The sequence below is a fragment of the Chelonoidis abingdonii genome, chromosome 3, assembly GCF_003597395.2.
Source record: "Chelonoidis abingdonii isolate Lonesome George chromosome 3, CheloAbing_2.0, whole genome shotgun sequence".
In the NCBI taxonomy this organism is placed as follows: domain Eukaryota; kingdom Metazoa; phylum Chordata; order Testudines; family Testudinidae; genus Chelonoidis; species Chelonoidis abingdonii.
In genome coordinates, this window is record NC_133771.1 from 199,267,035 (window position 1) to 199,290,092 (window position 23,058).

The 23,058-nt window shown below is 43.9% G+C and overlaps 1 protein-coding gene across 2 annotated transcripts in view; it reads right to left on the reverse strand.

The window, feature by feature from the left end:
• Window positions 1–2,394: 2,394 nt before the first annotated feature.
• The window catches only part of APLF (aprataxin and PNKP like factor), a 112,755-nt gene continuing 92,091 nt past the window's right edge, over window positions 2,395–23,058 (reverse strand). For both annotated transcript variants that reach the window (XM_032806358.2, XM_032806357.2), the window contains one exon: window positions 2,395–4,342. In XM_032806358.2, the coding sequence (XP_032662249.1) occupies window positions 4,134–4,342 (209 nt within the window). In that variant the 3' untranslated portion in view covers window positions 2,395–4,133. The remainder of the gene's footprint in view (window positions 4,343–23,058) is intronic.

A 23,058-nucleotide genomic window follows, 5' to 3' on the forward strand; every position in this document is an offset into this window, starting at 1 on the left:
TATTTGAGCATAAGTTTTCATGGATCTAACAGGAGATACAGCAATCTTCCGGTGTTCCTGGTTATGACTACAGTGTACTTACCTAGGAACCTTAACTTTTTTCCTATTATGATTTTTCTGAGAAGCTAATGGACATGACACAATAATACAACTGCTAGCATAATATTATACATAAGTTTTGTTTTCAGAATCAATTAACTCTCAGAGTGTAGCTCATTGGATAGCTGGAGAGGCATCAGTTAAACATGAGTCCTTATATATGAAAGGACTAAGTCCTGGCTGGCACGAAAGGTGTTGCCAGAAGCCTTCTCCATAACCCTTGAGCTCATCTGTTCAATGGGCAGTCACAACACGGCACAGCCTACACACCAGCCTAGTGCTGAGAAGACATCAGCATATTGTACATCAGGGATTCTATTGTGTACTTGTTGCCAGCTGTGCCTGAAGCCAAGTGCATTTGCCATCAGAACTATTAGATGAAGTTTCAGATGACAAAACTTTTGATCTGTAAAGGTTGACAGCAAATCAGTCTGTCATCAGTTTCGTATGGTGATAAATTGTTTTGTTGTTTAAAGTTTTAGAAGTTAAAAGTTTACATTTGTTACCACTTCCTGTTTTAATTATGGATCAGAAGCTGGGAATGGGCGACAGGGAATGGACCACTTGCTGATTACCTGTTCTGTTCATTCCCTCTGAAGCACTTGGCATTGGCCACCGTTGGAAAGACAGGATACTGGGCAAGATGGGCTTTTGGTCTGACCCAGTGTGGCCGTTCTTATGTTCTAAACTATTTTCTAGGTCCTGCTTTGTCGTGCCAGGAGATCCATTAGCTCTTCCCCATATGCTAATTAAGCAGATTGGCAACCAATGGGAATAATTTTTTTGTGTCTCTTCTCACATAAACAGATTCTGCCTACTTTTCTACTCCTTTCTTCAGTCTCCCTCCTGCCTAGAAGAGCAGACAGAAAAGGAGATGGAAGGAGAAAATGAAACTGAATATTTGAAGATTCCTAGTCAACATTTTCAAAGTAGAATTTTAGTAATTCCAGACACTGCTACGTGGGTAATTTATTTGCTCCTAGGATCTCACTACTTTTTAGGAGGCATAATCTTCCCCTATATGCTCAACTCATGCAGATCTATATGCACTGGCATATTGCATGTTAGCTATATATATTTACTCTGGAAATTAAATGACATTTTTAGAGCATTCTCCCACTTTCTTCCCAGGCTTCTGCCCCGTCCCCCAAAGTCTAAAAAAAATTAAGATGAGAGTCAGGAAATTAGATACAAACTTTGAGTTCAGTTCCCACCACTGCACAAGCACTCAACTTCTACCAGCAATTTTAAATCTGAAATAATAGGAGAGCGCTCAGGGGATGTTAATGAGATAAAGAGCAATTGACCCCTAGCTGGCCAGTCTAATGTGGTCTAGGTTAACAGTGACCAAAAGTTATTACCCTGGGAAGGCCTCCACCTTACCGGCCAGATCTGGCTCACTAGCAGGCAACGTGTGGGAAGCTTGGGGAAAAAAGGAATAAAAATACTTTGGGGAATCTCATTCACACCTCAGACATTTTGGGAAGAAAGTATCTGATTGATCTTTGGACACTTTGAAGTCAACAAATCCATCCCATTTCAGACTGGAAGCATGCAAAAGTTATTTTGCTTTTGAGAGGGAGAGACAGACAGGAAAACTATCAGAACTCAGGCTTGACTTAAGCAGACAATGCTGGAGCATACTATTACAACTGTGGCGGGCTCTTGATGGCAGTTGGTCAGTTATCCTCTCCATATAATTTTTATTTCAATCCTGGGAGGATTATATTTAATAACAAAAGCTAATATATTATGTAAAGCTACAAGTGATTTCTAGATTTGTTTTTGTGATTATCTGTATGACCTTGATAATCTCCACAGATGAAAATCACTACTTTTATTTTAATAGAAAATTCTGATTCAACTCTTTGGAGCAGCTTAGATGGACATTCATATTGTGACACTACTGAATAGAATGTTTCTGCTTGCTGAAGGTTGCTAAGGTCACATATGAAATCAGATAAACTCAGAAAACTCATCTATAAGTAGAATTATTTTCAAGTGAAACAACTCTGACAGTAAACAAATTATTCCCATATTCTCAACACGCAAACAAGATCCTGAGTGATCATTCATACTCAATCTTCAAAAGTCTGAGCCAGATTTCTGATGCACAATTTTTGAAAATATTATATTCCTCTCAAATACAGCTCAATACAGATTTAGACACTAGCAGGTTATTTGAATTCCTTCTCCGAAGCCCTTTCAAAAAATTAAATAATTGTCAAATTACAAATCTTAATGGAGATACAAGCCGGTATACGTACTATTACATAGAAAACTCCCTGATGTGACAAGAATATTATATTTGCAAAGTCAAGCCTTCAAAAGTTAGTAAATGCCTGCATAAAGAATGCCCACACAACCTTAATTCAGCCTCCTTGTGCATACATGCTATGATACAATCTTTAATTACATGATGACATGCTATTTTTCCTCATAGCTTCAGTTTTTTTAAAAAAGGAAACAAAACACAATCCTAACGTGTGCAACCATGTTGACTTCCACAATGCTGCCCCCAAACGCCCATTGCGCCTTACCCCTCAGAATTCCAATCAAGTCCCTTCCTCCTCCTCCTCCTCCTCCCTGCCTAGGCATCACCAGGAAGATCACTGCTCTCTGTTGCTGTACCCAGCACCACAGTGACCCACGGCCTCTGGGAGAAAGCTGCAGAGAAAGTGTTACAGAGCCCCTGGAGAAGAGCATGCTCAGTGCTTCTGCAGTGATGGTGCTTGCGCAGCCTGATCAAATGCAGGAGCTGCGAGGGGATGGAGCATATTCAGTGCAGATGCAATCTTCAGAGAAGTCAGTGGCCAAACTCTAACAAGCTTCAGCGAGCATGTGCAAAGTGTGATGTTTGGAGGGTCTTTACTAAATTTGGGCAGATTTTGACAGGGAGAGCAAAAGGCATATCCCTGAAACCAGGGAGACCCCCTCTGCTAAATTTCAAATCCCTGCTCCAAAGCATAGATGTGCTAGATCATCTCAACAAAATGGTTTTTAAGATTTTTTTTAAATCCAGGCAAAACAATGTGTTTTCTCCTAACATTGTATTCAGTAACGGTTAAACCATTTTTGCTGAAACTTTCTAAAAACATTCAGTTCTGAAAAGGTTAAAAGTTAGGGAAAGTTACAAGCCAATTGAAAACAGGGCCTTAACGGGAAGCATTAGGCAAACAAACTACACACTTCACTTAAATAAGCTCTGCATAATTTAAAGTCAGTTTGTAGAACCAGCCATTACGGTTTCAATGTCAACATAAATGGACAGTATCATCAATGTACATTGACTGGGAAAAAAAGATGCACTAGAATTGATTTGGGAACAAAATTTGAAATTTAGCATAAATTTAAAAAAAATTGGTTTCTCCAAGTTATTTAGACAATTTTCAAAATTTGCAATTTACACCAGGAATGTGCATTTATAAGGTGAAGACATCCACTATTACCAGCCTGTTAAAACTTAATATGACAATGTAGGATAGCTGAATAACAAACTAATCAAAATAACTGGTTTAACAAAGACTTCTTACTGAACTGAGAATGATTTGATCTGCCATAAAAAAAGGTGTGCAATGTTACTTTTTCTTTATTTAACATGGAATATATTACAGCTTAGTAAAACTATAAACCTCCCTAAGGTAGGTCTCCAATCCTTATTTTTTTGCAAGCATAGAAAGATATTCAAGAGAAATGTTAATAGCTACATTCCAACCCATTAATCTTCCATCTGACAATATGAGCTGTGAAGAAGTTGGAAAAGACTCAGAAATGAGACTTTTTTTAAAAAAATTCTTCAGTTAAACCACAATATAATCCCAGACTTTATGATTTGACTTCATCAGCTAAAAAGTCAAAGGCAGAACAATGTGTATCAAAAGGAAAGGAAGCCGTTGCGCATTTTCTCCTCATTAAAAATCCTTATTTGTAGTGTCTCAAGCATGAGTAAAGTTGGCTTTCAAAGTCATTCCCCAAAACCCCACCAATCCTGTAAACAGGTACGTTCACAAGTACTTCACATCATTTGGTCAAAACTACTTTTTGGTTTTAATAAAATTTTGTGCTTCTTTCAAAAGTGTTTCAACATCTTCGTTATCTTTGTCTTCAGGATCTGGCTCCCAATCGGAATCTTCATCAGTAGGGTCATACTCCTCTTTCTCCTCGTCATCTAGAAAGCTGTCATTCAGGTCATATTCATTCGGTTCACCATCATTATCACTGTCCTCCTCCAAAACACTTTTTCCTGTACAGGGCAAAATGTAGAGAGATTGAAGTATACACTTCAAGCGCTGTGGAAAAATCTAGATCTACAAGGTGCTTATTATAATACTGTTAGCTCAAGAGTTACAGTAATTTCACTTTTTTTTTTTTTTACCAGAAATTACTACAACTATTACAAAACTATATATGGGATTTTTTAGCTGTTTTATTAATAGAATACTTTGCACTTAGTTATATTTATAGCACTTTTCACCCAAGGATGCCAAAGCATTTATAAATATTAAGTAAGCTTCTCATCACTGTGACACATTGTACCCCATGTTTACCAATTTATATGATTATGATATATTTTGTACGAAGTATGCCTTGTGAAGTATCATTTGAAAACTCATAATCCACTGAACATAACTATCCTGTTAAAATGTGTGTATCAACACTGTATATGGAATTACAAGATCTTGCTCTACGATTGCTACTAAAATACGCTGTAGTTCTGGGTAACACTCTCAGACCATTTTCTCAAAGACAAAGGCACACTGGCAGGCCAGCTAGGTGCTAAAAGCTCGGTACTAAGATCAGAGATTCACCAGCAGGGGAGCTGTAAACAAGAAATTTACAATTCATCTGATGGACAGCTGGGCAGCTCACATATGCCATGGAACTGCCTGACCCCATGACCCAGGAAAGACTTTTCCAGTGCAAAGTGTTAGAGTATAAGAAGTGAGAAAAATGCCTCTAGATACCTCTCCTTCCCCACGTCTACTCATGGCAGCAAGATTGCATGAAAGACAAAAGGTGCATCACTGAACTGGGGAAGTGGTCCTGGCCTGGAGGTTTTTACAGTCAGTATGATCTGCTGAAAGCTTCTGCGTGAGAGAAACCTTTTTCCTTTTAAACTTATCGGCCTTGGTAAAGTTTAGGAATTAGCTTGTGTGTTTATCCTTTTATTTCTTTTGTAACCAATTCTAACTCATATACCATATCACTTATAATCATTTTAAATCTTTCTCTAGTTAATCAACTTGTTTTACAGTTTTATCTAAACCAGCGTGTTTGATTGAAGTGTTCGGGAAATCTCTACTCAGGTCAACAGCGCGGGTGCATATTCATTACCCTTTGTTGGAATGACAGACTAATTTATGAGCTTGTACAGTCCAGTGGGCTGCTGAACCAGACACACATTTCTTGGGGGCAAGGCTGGGATTGAGGGATATGTGGGTGTCGCCCTGTATCTATTCGTGGATGGTTGGGCATAGCATTCGTGCATTCAGCTGGGAGTGTTTTAACATGCTGGTGGCTGTGAATGAACAGAGCCTAGAGGGTTTGCTGTTCACTAGCAAAGCAGTGTAAAAGGCATCCCAGTCTAGAGAGATAAGGGGACATAGCAGTTCAAGCTGCACCCTGGGGAATGTCACAACCACCACTATAAAATATTACTTCCATTTTTCAGATGGATGGACTATGGCACAGAGAAGTTAAAAGATTTGCTGGAAGACACACTGCAATCTGTGGAGGAGACAAGAGTACAATCCAAGAAAACCTAGTCCACATTCCTCTGGATCTAACTACTTGCTTTGGACAATCCAGTTATGATGCATGTGCCTAGAAAGGAATCAAACACTTGCCAACTCTGCCAATCTGGGCTACCATTTTGCTTGCTGTTTTACCACCTACCATCAGCTCTAAAAGGATCAACTAATCATTTCCACCCAACTCCACTAACTTCGCTGCTGAAAATGGTACTGTTGGTTACAAAAGTCACTGACTGCATATGGAACAGCAAATTCATTAGGAAACAGAGAAGTGGCAGGTGTCCTAAATACGGTAAAAACAAAATCCCCACCATTTCAAAGCAACCATTAGAGAAGGTGTAAAAATACAGTAAAGATGCAAGACAAAGGAAGGAAAAACTGGAAATAAAGAGATATGCAGGACTGAACAAAGGGGAGGGTGGAGAAGAAGAAAAAAGGAAAGCAACAGAAAACTGAAAAAAAGAATATATTGATTCCACTGTATCCCTCTCTTTGAAAGGATTGAGTCTTCTCCTATGAGAGTGATTTTCATAAGTACCAAGTACCTGCAGCTTCCAATTATTTTAGTCAGAGCTGCAGGTGCTCAAGCACTTCTGAAAAGTCTCCCACAATTGTCAATTAAACCCCTCCCCCCCTGCACTCTGCCCAGTTAAGAAAAAATCTCACTACCTGCTTCAAGAATATTGACAAGAACGAAAAAACAGGTTGATGATTATATGATATTGGACCTATTATAGGCCACATTCTGGACCTCTTAAACCTGTTGAATAGCACTTTACTCATCAAGTAGTCCCATTGAAACGTATGGGATCTTTGCAGAGTAGTGTATTGCTTAATCTGAGTAAAGATGGCAGATTGGCCCTCTTGGGTACAGTAAGTCCAGAACCTTTAAAAAATAAATCCCCCTTCACTTCCAGAGCACTGCTCGTATCACCTTTATTTTAAGTGAACTGTTGTGTGGAGCTGGTGGCTATTTTCATCAGCCTGTTGATATGGTGCCCTTGTCCTACAAATAGTTAAAATAGTAAAAAAAAAAAAAAAAAAAAAAGCCACGTTTTTCTTGCTTGGTTTTCAGACTCTAGCAAAGAACAGCATAGGTGTTTTTATTGTTCCTGACAAAGTTTATTTAATCCCATGGCTCTTAAGGCAGCTTATTAAGCAAGCAGTTCTGAGAAAACAGTCTCTTGTAGTGGCACCACATTTATCAAGATGACCATGAGGCTCTTTTATTTAAAACGTGTTTACACAAAAGCAGCTCCAAGAGGATGCAGCACATCCTCTTTAAAAAAGCTGTCCTTGGGAACTAGATAATTTGCGTGCTAGAGATATGAAAGCTGTTTGTAAGAGGATTCCATATAGCTGATAGCCAAAGCAGACCACTCATCTGGGTAGCTGTAGAATGGACAGGCACAAATTTGCAATACAGTGATAAGAACAGAATCAGTGACTACAAGAAGCTTTATTGATACCCTTTGCTTTTATCCTCACAATTCTACCCTTAGATAATGTCTCACACCCTGGCTTCTTATTCTCCATAGGCACTAAGCAATTAGCAGCCCCTCTGGTGGAAATTAGGATAATGACTAAGAACAAACCATGTCAAATGTCATCTAGTCAGTACCTTTCTCCTCTTGGTTGCTAGAGTTTAAATATATTTATATGGAAATACCAGCTTTACTCTGCTTAACACTGCAGCTGTGCCACGCAGCATGTACTAAAGATTAACAGAACTGTATCTGCCTGCAAGATACAGTATTCACAGCTGACTAGGACTGTCTCAAAAGTGAACTTGCTGATCCGAGCCTTTTACAAGCTTTGACCTTTGGGAGCAATCACTAGAACCAGCAGACGGGGCGTTTTTAGAAAGAGTCAGCAAATATTAACCATTGCTGTTTGTAGTATTGCCGCTGTGTTGGTCCCAGGGTATGAGAGAGACAAGCCAAGCGAGGTAATATCTTTTATTGGACCAATTAGCAAGTGCAAGGGACAAGCTTTCAAGCTTCACAGCAACAGCAGTTGATCCAATAAAATATATTATCTCATCCACCTAGTCTCTAGCAACAATTAAGAGCACCTTAATTAATCTAAATTACCTAAAATCAACAGGAAGAAAGAGACATCTGAGCACAAAGAAACAAAATGTGAGTTTACTCTCACTGAAAGTGCCTTGCATCTTTAATATGTAGACTCTAAAATAACTGAGTTATCCCATCACTCTGCCACAGATATTCATGTTCAGCTGCCACCTGCCTGTGTACGCCCCCTCCACCCCTGCTATAGCTGACAAGGGACATGTTACTTGAATTGTATTTCTTGTAGCTGTACATGCCATAAAAAACTCAGACTTATTTTTAATGTAAGAGGGACTTGAACTGCATAACAACTGCATTCACTACCTCTGAAGCAGCAGTGCCAGAGTGGAGGCTCCTAAAATCAGTTGCTGTGGAACTAGACACTGTATGCAAACATGTCTCAAAAAAGCATGGTGAGTAGTAACAGCCAAACTAAGTATTTCAGTAATAGCAGAAGTAAGAACAAATAATGTGAGGAAACTAGATCACCCACTGATGGTTTCAGAAAGATCTTCAATTAAAGCTTTTCAAAGCTACTCATGGCCTCTCAGGAAAAGCCAGTGACCTTTTCCGAAAATGGTGTTCTTCGAGATGTGTTGCTCATGTCCATTCCATATAGCATGTATTCTCACCACATGCACCGGTGCCAGAAGTTTCTCTCTCAGTGGTAATCATAGGGGACCGGCTCTGGTGCCCCCTGGGGCGGCACACACATGCCGCATTATAAGGGGCGCTGCCGCCTCCCCCCACCCTCAGTTCCTTCTTCCCGGAAACTCCAATAGTGGGGAAGGAGGGCTGGTCATGGAATGGACATGAGCAACACATCTTGAAGAACACCAGTTACGGAAAGGATAACTGTCTTTTCTTCTTTGAGTGCTTGCTCATGTCCATTCCATATTAGGTGACTCCCAAGCAGTGCCAACCGAGGCGGGTAGGAGTTCACAGACGTGTAGATTGCAACACAGCTCTGCCAAACCCAGCATCCTCTGGCTTGCTGAGTGATGGCATAGTGCCCCAAGAATGTGTGAACTGAAGACCACGTCAGGGGTCTGCAAATGTCCTGGATGGGAACGTGCGCTACGAAGGCCGCTGAGGACACCTGAGCTCAGTCACAATCAGTGGCGGCGGGACCTGTGTCAACTCATAACAGGTCTGGATGCAGGAGGTGATCCATTTGGAAATTCTCTGCGAGGACACCGGAAGATTCTTCATCCTCTCTGCTGTTGCGATGAAGAGCTGGGTTGACCTGCAGAAAGGCTTGGTACACTCTAGATAAAATGCAAGGGCACGTCTGACGTCCAGGGCGTGCAGCCTCCTTTCCTCACTAGTGGTGTGCAGCTTGCGATAAAACACTCGGAGGAAGATGTCCAGGTTAACATGGAAGGGAGACACCACCTTTGGCAGAAAGGCCAGATGGGGTCGCAGTTGAACTTTGTCTTTACAGAACACTGTATACGGCGGTTCTGATGTTAGAGCTTTAATCTCCGACACTCGACTCACGGATGTTATGGCTACAAGGAGAGCGACCTTCCATGACAGGTGGGAGAGGGAGCAGGAGCCCATAGGCTCAAAAGGTGGGCCTGTAAACCTAGAAAGAATCAAGTTAAGGTCCCACTGTGGGAGAGGGGTTTGGGACGATGGAAGGTGCCTCTTGAGGCCTCTCATGAATTGGACTGATATGTCATGTGAGAATACGGTCTGACTTTGGATCTTTGGGTGGAAAGTGGAGATAGCCACAAGGTACACTCTGACAGAGGACTGGAACTAACGTCAACTTTTTGTCATTTACCAGCAGGCTGAGGGATTGGCATGTGGCCTGCAACATTGCGACATCCCTTTGGGCTTGGGATCTGGATCGACCTTTGACCAGCCGGTTGTCGAGGTATGGGTAGATCTGGATACCCCAATGCCTGAGGTAAGCCACTACTACTGACATGCACTTTGTAAACACCTTTGATGCTGTCAGTAGGCCAAAATAGAGGACTGCAAACTGACAGTGGTCTGATCCGATCATGAAGCATAGGAAGCTCCTGTGTTCTTGGAAGATGGCTATATGAAAGTATGCGTCCTTCAAGTCGAGGGTGGCTTATCAGTCTCCCGGAACGGGGGGGGGAGGGGTGATGGAGGGCAGGGAGACCATGTGGAACCTCAACTTCTTTAGGTATTTGTTGAGGTCTCATGGGTCCAGGATGGGCTGTAGACCACCCTTGGCCTTTGGGATAAGAAGTACTGAGCATAGAACCCCTCATTTGTGTACTTGCGGGGAACCTCCTCCATTGCACCCAGCTGCAGCAACCCTTCTACCTCCTGCACGAGGAGATTCTTGTGAGAGGGGTCCCTCAAGAGGGATGGGGAAGGCGGGTAGGGAGGTTGAAACTGTAGGGTATAATGCTGAGCCACTGTACTGAGCACCCAGTGGTCTGAGGTTATGGTGGTCCATGCCAGGAGGAAAAAAGAAAGGCAGTTGGAGAAAGGCAGGAAAGATATATCTGGGGTATAATCCGCCCTCAGGCACACCCTCAAAATGCCCACTTGCTCCCCTGCTTATTGCAGGTTGAGCTGGATTGGGCAGAGGGAGGGGATGAGTGGTTTGGGTGGCGTTTGTAGCCCCTGCTCTTTTTGTGGGGTGGCTCCCTTGGCCCTGAGCTGGCTGTGGTTTGAACCGCTTATGGGCTGGCCAGGGGACATACAGCCCTAGAGTTTTCAGGGTAGTGCAGGAGTCCTTGAGCCCATGAAGCTTACTATCAGTCTGTTCTGCAAACAGGGCCTGGCCGTCGAAGGGAAGGTCCTGCATAGACTGCTGAGCCTTTGTCGACAGGCCAAAGAGGGGCAGCCAGGATGCCCAGCGCATGGAGATGGCTGAGACCATGGTGCAAGCCGCGGAGTTCACTGCATCTGAAGCTGCCTGGAGGGCCACCCTCACTGCAGCAGTGCCTTCCTCGAAGATCGCCTGGAACTCCTTCCCGGACCCTTCGGGAAGCGAAACCTAGAACTTGGCCAGGGCCTGCCACATGTAATCATAGGGGCCGAGGAGGGCTTGTTGGTTGGCCACTCTCAATTGAAGGCTAGAAGACGAATAAATCTTTCGCCCAAACAGATCCAGTGTCTTCAAGTCTTTATTTTTGGGCATAGGCTCAGGTTGCCCTGCCTCTCCCTTTGATTAACAGCCTCACCGAGAGAGTTTGGGACCAAGTGGGTGTAGAGTTACTCGTGGTCTTTAGCTGGCATGAAGTATTTACGTTCCACCCTTTTCGAAATGGGAGGCAGGGAAGAGGGGGTTTATAGGGCATCAATAATTTTGATACCCCTTTGTGCAGGGGCAAAGCCACCCTAGCAGGTGCCGTGGACCAGAGGATGTGAAATCGGGAGTCTGATGGCTCCTATAGCTCCACTGCCTGAAGCCCCACGTTGGAGGCGACACTCCTTCAATAGTTCCTGATGAGCCTTAGAATCATCTTGTGGAACTGGGTGAGGGGGACCCTTGATGGCTTCATCTGGCGATGATGAGGACGATGCTGGTGCTGTGGGCACTACCACGCTCTCTGGTGGTCCAGCAGGCTGTTCAACTGTCTGCACATGGGCCTGCGGGGCGGGCGGGGGTGTCTTGGATTCTGGGGCCTCCGTCTCTCGTGGAGGGCAGGATGCTGAGGCTGAGGCCCCATCTGAAGCCCCCACCACCGAGCGGACTGTCTGCAAGGGCTGGGGAAACCCCCATGGGTTCCAGGCTGCCGCCAGCCACTGGCATTGGGCCACAGGGTCAGTTGCTGTGCTTACGATGTGGATGGTACCGCCAGTGCCAGAGCTTGTCCCACTATCAAGGACTCGGTTCCGGAGCTGGAGTGGTCACTCCCAGGCGACCATGATCAAGTGGACCGGAATTCCTTCTCTATGCGGTGCCGCCCACTACGCCTTGATGCCGACTTGACTGACTGAGATGAATCTCTCATGTGGGAACTCTGGGACCATCGACAAACCGGCGATCTATGCCTCATGCTGCTTCACCGGTACCGGGACTTGGAATGGGACCAGGAGTGGGCTGGTTGCTGTGAGGCTCTCGCCAACTGCGGGGACTGGCAACAGTGGGTTGGCAACTGCTGGCCGTGTTCAGCGATGGTTCGCATGACTGGTGCTGAAGCCGTTGGGACACGAAAGGCTGATCTTGATGCTCTTGCCAGAGGCATGCCTCGGTAGGTCTGCACTAGGTTACCAGCAAGCCGCACCTCGAATCCCGCTGTCAGTGCCCAGGGTCTGGAGACTGAAAATGGCTTCGTTGACTCTGCCTCCCAGGCATGATGGCTCTGAGTGGGCAAGTGCTGGTGGGATGTCCCCCACAATGGTACACATGGTAAGGTCTCAAGGGAGGGTTACCCTTAGACCAGTGTATTGGCAAAGCTGGTGTGGGTGGCACTGGTAGCAACAGGATCTCCTGCATTGCCTGCTGGGCCTCCAGTGTCGATAGGACATCTAGGTGATGGAGGCCCTCATCACTGTCTAGGGTGGCAGGCATAGTGTGGGATGGGCTGGACCGCTCAACTTGAGCTGCAGCCTGACTCCCTGACGGAGGCACAGGTCTTGGCGCTCCTCCAGCCCTGTCCTTTCCCTTATGGGAAGTGGGGGATTGTCCCCTTGTGCTTCTCTTTGGCTTCTTGACTGGAGCCGGGGAGGGGGATGGGGGATGGCTGAAAGACAGTGCCAGCAGGGCGCTCCACACCGAGGCTGCAGTGCTCAGGGCCGAGTAGGACCTCTGCTCCGATGTTAGTGCCAACTCCATCGGGAGCGCCCTGAGATGGATGTCTCTTTCCTTTTTTGTTCGGGGTTTGAAGGATTACAGATTCACTTGTTGCTTATGTATCCTTCGCCCAGACATCTCAAACAACTAATATGAGGGTCGCTGACGGGCATAGGCTGCTTACAACAATCGCAGGGCTTAAAGCCGGGGGACTAGGACATGCCCTAGGCTGAGTCCCATCTGGGACCGCTAAACTAGAACTAACACTAAGGGAATTATTAACTATTTTACAGGAGAACGTTTGGAAGAAACTGAACGAAACGCAATGCTAGCTGAAGCAGCAGATGTTCCAGCACCATCACTGGCGGCAAGAAGGAACTGAGGGTGGGGGGAGCTGGCAGCGCTCTTATACCGCAGCATGGGCGTGCTGCTCCCCTATGGATACCACTGAGAAAAAAACTTCCAGCACCAGTGCATGTGGTGGGCACACACACCTAACATGGAATGGAGATGAGCAAGCACTCAAAGAAGAACTGGGGTTTCCATCCATTCTGAAATATATATAACAATCTCAATCTGACAGTTTAGTTTCAGTTCAACTAAAGAATCTTGCATTTGTTTTGCGCTTCATTCTGTGGTGATACAGTGTCATCTCATTCATGCAAAAGAGAGATTTTACTGTGAGCCAACTCAGAACCTGGATTCAGATGGGAAAGATGTGTCTAATTCTGCCCTCAGACATACCTATGTAACCTGCACCAAAATCGTAATTGGAATTGTATGTGCATATCCTCCGGGCAGATTTGGCTCTAAGTAGAGTGGATCTTAGTATTTTTGTGGAGGCCAGGGAAGCAACCATTTGCCTGCCACCTCAAACAAAATTCTTGTCCACCATTTTCACTGCAGTACATGCAAGACCACTGCTAAGGCTTTGAAGGAGCATTTGTGAAAAGATCTGGCATACACCTCAAATTCACATTGTCTTCAGTGGCTCACATTTTACATACACGTTGGCCACGTGCCAGTGATCTTTGGGTTCACCCATCCTCCTGCTGCAGAGGTAGAGCCCAGCAATGTTTTCTTTGTGTTGGCCCTTGACCCCTAACCCTGCAAAGTTTATTCTTAAAATCAAACTATAACCTATAGGTTAGGGAAAGTTAAAATGCTTAACAATATTGATAATAAAATAATTAAAGCTGTAGTACAAGTAGGGAAACAAATGTAAACATAGGCTTTGGAAAATGATAAGACCTAGACAGTCAGCCTAACGTGCTAGATGTAGGGATGTAAGATTTTGCAATATACACCTTGTGATAAACAAACAAACCACAAATGGGCAGTTTAAGCTTGAAATAACGCATTTTTAGTATCTGTATTAACGTGTTGGGAATATTGGGAAATGTATGATTCAATAGCTTATGCTAGCAATCGGAACCTTAATTATGGTCCCTTGGAATAACAAATATGGATGTGGGCCGAGACCTACATCAAATATAGCCCTAGATGTGTGGGGATGTAAGGGAAAAGGGTACAAAAAGGTGGTCAGACCAACCCCTAGTTGGAACATCAAGATGACAGGATGGTGAAAACCTGCAACCTCATTCCTACTTCTGGTGCTTCTCCATTTACTTTTCCTTCCATCTGGCTCCTCCTCTGATATATTTGACGGTCTCTGTAGGTTGAGAGAATACACACTGCAGGGGATTCATCTGCTATACTTATATTGCTTTTCTATTACCGTGATTTTACTTATGTATTTAAATACCAGATAAAATCCACACCTCTGTGTGATTCACCAGTCTCATTTCCTATAATAAATGTATATAGCCACCAGAGTAACAGATCCTGTTATCAGTGACTTGTGAATTTTGCACTTTACATTAATCAAAGACTACATTTGAAATACGTTAACCAATTGCAGTTGTGAGGGTTACATTTACTCTCTCACCAATGTTTGGAAACTATTTCACAATTTGAAAAACTCTATAGTGATCAGTTCTATGGAAAATTATCTGCTCTCTTTTCTCAAAGATCTATTGACGGAGCAAACCCACAGAACTATTGGGAGGTAACATGAAATCCATTTCAGTCTTCAATGTTCGAGTGGGAGCCCTCTAGAAAAGTAAACTGCTAAAGTACTGGTGAGCCTCAGGCCACTGGGAATTTTTAGGGTTCATGGGGCCAGATTTTCAAAAAAGTGCTTAAATCCCATTGACAGCTGAGTACTTTTAAAAAAAACCTTTTAATGGTACAGCCTATGATATCTTAGTAACATATAGCAGATGAATCAGAGTAACCAGTAATGTAATTCAAAGAAGAGAAAAATATATGTGGTAAATAAACTATGAAGATTTTACACCATCTCCACCAATGCATAAAGCGTTCAATGCATTTAAAAGGAGGATAATGAGATGATTTTTGATCCATTAGCAAAAGAAGCAGGGAGCAAGCATTGCCTATTGCATAAAATGGAGGTTTCAAATATAGACAAATTGTATAATATTAGAGATACAATAAGTTTATAGTAAGCTTCCATTACATCAATTTTGTAATGATCCTGGCAGCTCAAATTTAGCTTCTTCACAGTAAGGTTGGGGCATGAACAAATACAGCTGTTTTGTTAGGAAAATGTCCATTTTGTAAAATAAATACATGGTTTTAAAAATAAAAGTTTTGCACATGTAAGTGTTCAAAACCAGGCTGAAGCATTACACACAAATTGCTCTCTTTGGCCATGATCCCAATGGGCTTCATGCGGCAGAGTCAAAGGATTTTAAATAGGTCTCTGTGCAGATGCAATACATCCATCAGCATCATCAGTGGCAGAGTTACCTGTCACTGGCAGTGGTAGAGCGTCTGTCAGTAACATCAGTGGCAAAATGGAGGTTACTACAATTTGCATCGGCAGGGGATATTGATTACTAATACATCAGAGTTCTAATCTACAGCATAGCCCACTGAAACATGAGCAAAAGAGAAAAACTTCACTTCTATATCCACCATATAAATCCATCTCTTCATTTCAAGAGCATTCTGCAAACGACTTCTATTAAATCACCTCTTCCTACACGCCCCCCTGCCATCTCTCTCTCTCTGCCAGTTCAGTCCCCCACCTACTCATAGACTTATAGACTCATAGGTCAGAAGGGACCAATATGATCATCTAGTCTGACCTCCTGCACAAGGCAGGCCACAAAACCCTACCCATACACATTTATAACAACCCCTAACCATGACTGAGTTATTGAAATCCTCAAAATTGTGATTTGAAGACCTCAAGCTGCAGAGAATCCACCAGCAAGCAACCCCCTTGGCTGATCCTTTGCTACTGCCATACAGCTATCAAGAAGAAAGAATCTATCACTCTGACCCCTCATTGACTGTCTCTGAAAAAATTAGATGCAAATTCACATACTATGCAGACATAAGGGTCTCTCACAGATCCCTTTGTAGGCTCAAGCCTGGCTCTCCCATCCATCTACTTTCCTTCAATATTTACCACCATTATCCGCTGCTTTAACTGCCATACATGTTATAAATTTGCATTCTCACACTACATTTTCTCTCTATTTTTACATCTGTTTTTCACACAACGCACAGTCAACCTGTGGAACTCTTTGCCAAAGGATGTTGGGAAGGCCAAGACTATAACAGGGTTCCAGGGGTACCAAGCAATAGAAATTGTGGTTCTTCCCTGACTGTCAGGGCTCTAGGGCATCAGAACTCTTGCTGTACTGTTGGCCCACTCAGTACCACAGAGGAGTGTCCGTGGTACATTGTCGGTACCGATGGCTGTAAATGTGCAGAGCGCTTTATAGATAGGAGCTTTGTCACACTTAGTACTGAAGGTTTACTTCGTGCTGCTTTTAGAGACAGTACGGTAATTGTCTCTCTCCTTAGTGGGTAGCACTCCTGCCTGAGACCCTGGTGTCTCTAGGCAGTGCGCCTGAGCTCATAGCAGAGGCCCCTTCTGGGTTCCGCACAATGTTGCTGCCGGTACTGAGGCGGCTGATCACGCTGGGGAACCCCTCTGGCTGGCCAACAACTCTGTTTGAGGTCTTGGAGTTCTTTTTCTCGAGCTTTTATGGGGAAATCTGCTGTGTTTCTTTATAACTCTACCTCCTCTTTGAAGCTGAAAGCTCCAGGGATGATCTGGGGTCAGCAGCAGAGTCCTCTGGTAGCTGGAGTGCCTTCTCCACAAGGAAGAGTTTTAACTTCAGCTCCTGTTTTTCACAAGACCTCTGTTTTAGCGGCTGGCAGAGGGAGCGCTTTTGAGGGATATGAGAAGTCTCCCAGGCACTGCACACAGTGAGAATGTCCGTCTGTTACTGGAATCGACTCCTTGCAGGAGAGGCACCTCTTGAAGCTTGGGAGAGCCCGTGTACCCCAGGTGGTGGGAGGGTGGTATGACCCTCTAGCAGTGAAGAATACAAAAGAGAGATAGTCTTGCCATTTCTTCCTCTTTCTCCTTTTTTATTTTTAAACTGCAAGAAGTTAGAATGTCTTCTAAACACCCCTGAGGGAACAAAGGGGGGGGACCCCGCCCCCAAAAAGGGGGAAATGAAAAGTGAAGCACTTTTTCTTCTCTCTTTTTTAAATCCAACAGGGCAATAAAACACTAACTAGTAAGAACAACAGCACCAAAGCCAGCTGCTACTTATGCTAATGATGCAGATAAGGAAGGGACAACTCTTGCTCCCCTGAAGACCAAAGGTGGTTGAGAAGGAAATGAAGGGGTTCCCCAGCATAGCAGTAGATAGCCTCTAGGCAGACCATCAGAGAGGGACAGCATGTGCAAGCTGAATGGACACTGCTACCTAAAATCATAGAATCATAGACTTTAAGGACAGAAGGGACCATTATGATGGTCTAGTCTGACCTTCTGCATAATGCAGGCCATAGAATCTCACCCACCCACTCCTGTATCAAATCTGTAACCTATGTCTGAGCTACTGAAGTCTTCAAATCGTGATTTAAAGACTTCACGGTGCAGAGAATCCTCCAGCAAGTCACCTGTGCCCCATGCTGTAGAGGAAGGCGAAAAACCTCCAGGGTCTCTGCCAATCTGCCCTGGAGGAAAATTCCTTCCTGACCTCAAATATGGCCATCAGCTAAACCCTGAACATGTGGACAAGACTCACATGCCAGACACTCAGGAAAGAATTCTCTGCAGTAACTCAGATCCCACCCCATCTAACATCCCATCACAGGCCATTGGGCATATTTACTGCTAATAGTCAAAGATCAATTAATTGCCAAAATCTGACTATCCCATCATACCATCCCTTCTATAAACTTATCAAGCTTAGTCTTGAAGCCAGATATGTCTTTTGACCCCACTGCTCCCCTGGGAAGGCTGTTCCAGAACTTCTAGATTTAGTTCTGTAATAGCTTTTTTCTTTCCATAGAAACTGAAACCAGAAAACTAGACAGAAAATCCTAAAAGAGGTTAGAATTCTAATTTTCAAAGGACCGTTTACTATTGTGATGAGGTGGTTGTTTTTAAATCAGCTCATGAAGACAAAGCAGGTTAGATGTATTAGTTTCAGTAGAGATGTGTAAACTGAAGTTCTTGTATTCATTCAATGCTGCTTGCTAGTCTCTAGTTGGGAGGGACTTATTCTTTCAGTGTAGTGCCCCTGCACTTTGTACTGCAGGGTGTTCATGAAATGTGTTCCAGATAAGCAGACCTGTTTTACTCTGGAAACTGCAAAGTAATCTTTTAGTTAAAAGATGAACATTGAATGATTTAACACCAATTATATACTCCTAAAATATGCCTAGTTAGAGTACAAGAGGAACATATTCAGTATCACTAGGGAATCAGTATTTCAGTCTGTGTTAACAGCTTTTTAAAGCGCTTACTGCCCAAAACATTCTGTATTTCCTTTTGACTTAAGTATGCTCTTCCTTAAAAAACTAATGGAAAGTGTAAATTCACGTTGTCGTGCATTTATCCATGTGCCATTTGTATCTTTTACTTTAAGTATTATATTTTGTTATCTGTAAGATTGATGCTTCATCATTAGGTTCTGGAATTAGAGTGTTACTATAAATGCTTACAAGGAAAACTGCGTATATTTTTATCTGTATGTGAATATATAACATTCTTTTATAATGCTGTCACTGAAAGTGTTTGATTTGATTGGAAGTTATCCCTTGTTTAAACAAAGGTCACTAACAGAGATACAAAACATATGTTTAATTTCTTAAAAAAGCGCTACTGTCTCAAGTGCAGCTTCTTTAAATCCTCTGTGTCCTTTATCTGTCCCCTGACTCTCTATATCTAATGGGAGCAGGAAAGAATCCACTGATTGTCCTTCTTGTGGGAACAAAGGATACAGCTAGATTCTTGCTGGAACATATCAAGGGAGACAACCAGGCTGGAAAAGCTTAAGGAAATTGAGGCTCGGGTGATCTTCAGTGGGATCTGCCTGTTCCTAGAGAAGGGCACAAAAGTGTGACAAGATTATGACAATCACAGATGGCTCGGCATGATGGCTATAGGAGGCTTGGAATGTAGCGGGCATCTTTCATGGACAGAGGACTTTCTCTCGGAATGGACTTCACCTGAGCAGGGAAAGAAAGACATCTAGGATGGAGGCTGGCACAACTGATTAGAGAGTTTTAACTAGATTGGATATGGAGAGATGTCCAGGTAATCTCCACGCTGGATTTACATGAGAGAAGAAGAAATGAATAAGAAAGGATACAGCTGTGGTAGGAGATTGAACATAAGGAGTAGTAGGTATCTAAACAGTCTAATATATACTGGCGGGGAATGTCTGGCGCTAATTGGGTAAAGAACTGATGCAAAGCCAACAGCAAAAATGTTAATGTTTACACCGTGCAAGGAGCCTAGTACAAAATGGAGGAACTAGAGTTACTAGTGCGGGAAGGAAAATCAGATTATTATGGCTAACAGAACATGGTGGGATAGTCATGACTGGAGACAGGTATTGAAGGTATGTGCTGTTTGAAAGACAGAAATAAGGCAAAGGGGTGAGTAGCGTTGTATATCAACGTGAGGGAGCGGTAAAGAAATAAGAAGGAGAGCATGGATAGACAGAAGAAGATGATTCAAAACTGGAACAGGTACAGAGAAGGGCACTGCAATGATCCGAGGAATGAAAAACTGTCTTATAAAAGGAGACTCAAGAGCTTGGCTTTGTTAGACCTAACCAAAGAAGGTAGAGTGATTATCTCTGTAAATATATCGACAGGAATAAATACAGAGGGAGAGAATTATTTAAGCTTAGTACCATGTTAACGCAAAGAACCAAATGGATATAAACTGCCATCTAGAGGAAGTTTAGACTTGAAATTAAGATGAAGATTCTAACCATCAGAGAATGCAAGTATCTGATAACCCCAAGACCAGTAAGGGTCTCTGCCCAGCTACAGATCCCTTTGGTTGAGGCTAAAGGTGCCCTGGCTCGGTCCGAAGACCAGTCCATGTCTAGCTGTATCCTTCAAATGAGTAGTGTTTACAAGACTAAGATCGCACCAGCCCCCAAATCACACACTTCGTCCTCCACAGGCGGCTCCGCTCTGTTATATGAGGCAGGACATTTTTTCTCAATAGCCGCCTTTGCTTCCATACCCAAGCCCCACTCGATGCTTCCACAAGTGACTAGAGAGGTAAGGGAATCCGCCGGTTGCATGGACCTGGTCAAAATACACAAAACCTCAATACAGAAGCTTTGCAAGACTGTCCCATGATACTGAGATGTCCATATGAAAGGTGCGTCCGCATCTCCACTCAAAACGTCCTTCTTTTACCACAGTTTGACTCTAGTCTTTTTCCAAAAAAAATGAATCAAAAAACTTGTATACACATCGCTGCAGAGAGTCCCTCACTGCCATTGTGAGGCACCTCACAAGGGCACAGATCAGCCAACTTCTACTAGCCTCCTTCCTTCTTCCTGGTTCACACCTGCACTCTCTTAGCTCATACACAGGACATTTGTAGGGCTGCGTCCAGATGTTGGGAAGCAGCCAAGATATAACAAGGTTCCCCGAAGGGGTAACCGAAAGCAAGATAGAGAGTGGTTCCATTCGGCTCCACACGTTCACCCGACCACATTGAAAAGCAGAGCGGTCCAAGTAGAAAGCGTCCGTCGAGCGAGACCCGCAATGCCTCTCCGAGGTTTTAGGAGACCATAACTCCTAACCCAGCCTCCATACAGAATACGCTGATATCCACTATTATGTACGTGAGAGCGACATTCACTTTGAAGGGACAAACAGACATTACCTTCTATCTTCGTAATTGGCCACGGGATGTTACTGCTCCATGTCCATCCACATCTTTACCACACGAAGGACCCGCTGTCCCGAGATTGTCTGCAAAATGTTATACGCAGGTTGAGTCGCACCGCGAAATCACCACTCTATACTGCACCATGAGGATGCTGCCCGGGCGTCTTGTGCCAAATCCCATGATGCGAGATTGAAGTGGAACAGACTTCCCAGGGGATCAGTGGGTCAAAAGACATATCTGGCTCAAGACTAAGCTGATAAGTTTATAGAAGGGATGGTATGAGGGATAGTCAGATTTGGCAATTAATTGATCTTTGACTATTAGCAGAAAATATGCCCAATGGCCTGTGATGGGATGTTAGATGGGGGATCTGAGTTACTGCAGAGATTCTTCCCTGAGTGTCTGGCATGTGAGTCTTGTCCACATGTTCAGGGTTTAGCTGATGCCATATTTGAGGTCAGGAAGGAATTTCTCCAGGGCAGATTGGCAGAGACCCTGGAGGTTTTCGCCTTCCTCTACAGCATGGGGCACAGGTGATTGCTGGAGGATCTCTGCACCGTGAGTCTTTAAATCACGATTGAAGACTTCAGTAGCTCAGACATAGGTTACAGATTGATACAGAGTGGTGGTGAGATTCATGGCCTGCATTATGCAGAAGGTCAGACTAGACCATCATATGTCCCTTCTGTCCTTAAAGTCTAGATTCTATGATTTTAGGTAGCAGTGCCATCAGCTTGCACATCTGTCCTCCTCTGATGGTCTGCCTAGAGGCTATCTCTACTGCTAGTGGGAACCCCTTCTTTCCTTCTCAACCACTTTGGTCTTCAGGGGAGCAAGAGTTGTCCTTCCTTATCTGCATCTTAGCATAAGTAGCAGCTGGCTTTGGTGCGGTTGTCTTACTAGTGTAGTTTATTGCCCTGTGGATTTAAAAAAGAGAGAAGAAAAAGTGCTTCACTTTCATTTCCCCTTTTGGGGCGGGTCCCCCCTTTGTTCCTCAGGGTGTTAGAAGACATTCTAACTTTGCAGTTAAAAATAAAAAGGAGAAGAGGAAGAAATGGCAAGACTACCTCTTTTGTATTCTCACTGCTAGAGGGTCATACACCTCCCACCACCTGGGGTACACGGGCTCTCCAAGCTCAAGAGGTGCCTCTCCTGCAGGAGTCGATTCAGTAACGACGGACATTCTCACTGTGTGCAGTGCCTGGGAGACTTCTCATATCCCTCAAAAGCGCTCCCTCTGCCAGCCGCTAAAACAGAGTCTTGTGAAAAACAGGAGCTGAAGTAAACTCTCTTGTGGAGAGGCACTCCAGCTACCAGAGGACTGCTGCTGACCCCAGATCATCCCGGGAGCTTTCAGCTTCAAAGAGGAGGTAGAGTTATAAAGAAACACAGCAGATTTCCCATAAACTGCGAGAAAAAGAACTCCAAGACCTCAACAGAGTTGTTGGCCAGCCAGAGGGGTTCCCCAGCGTGATCAGCCGCTCAGTACCGGCAGCAACATTGTGCGGCACCCAGAAAGGGGCCTCTGCTATGAGCTCAGCGCGCACTGCTAGAGAACCAGGGTCCTCAGGCAGGAGTGCTACCCACTAAGGAGAGAGACAATTACCGACTGTCTCAAAAGCAGCAACGAAGTAAACTTTAACTAGTGTGACAAAGCTCCTATACATAAAGCGCTCTGCACATTTACACTGCTATCGGTACAGACAATGTACCACGGACACTCCTCTGTGTACGATGTGGCAACAGTACAGCAAGAGTTCTGATGCCCTAGAGTCGACAGTCAGGGAAGAACCACAATTTCTATTGCTTGGTACCTGGAACCTGTTGTACCTTGGCCTTCAAATCCTGGGCAAAGAGTTCCACGGTTGACTGTGCGTTGTGTGAAAAACAGATGTAATAGAGAGAAAATGTAGTGTGAGATGCAATTTTATAACATGTATGGCAGTTAACAGCGGATAATGGTGGTAAATATTGAAGGAATATAGATGGATGGAGAGCAGGCTTGAGCCTACAAGGGATCTGTGAGAGACCTATGTCTGCAAGTATGTGAATTTGCATCAATTTTTCAGAGACAGCAATGAGGGTCAGATGATAGATTCTTTCTTCTTGATAGCGTATGGCAGTAGCAAGAGATCAGCCAAG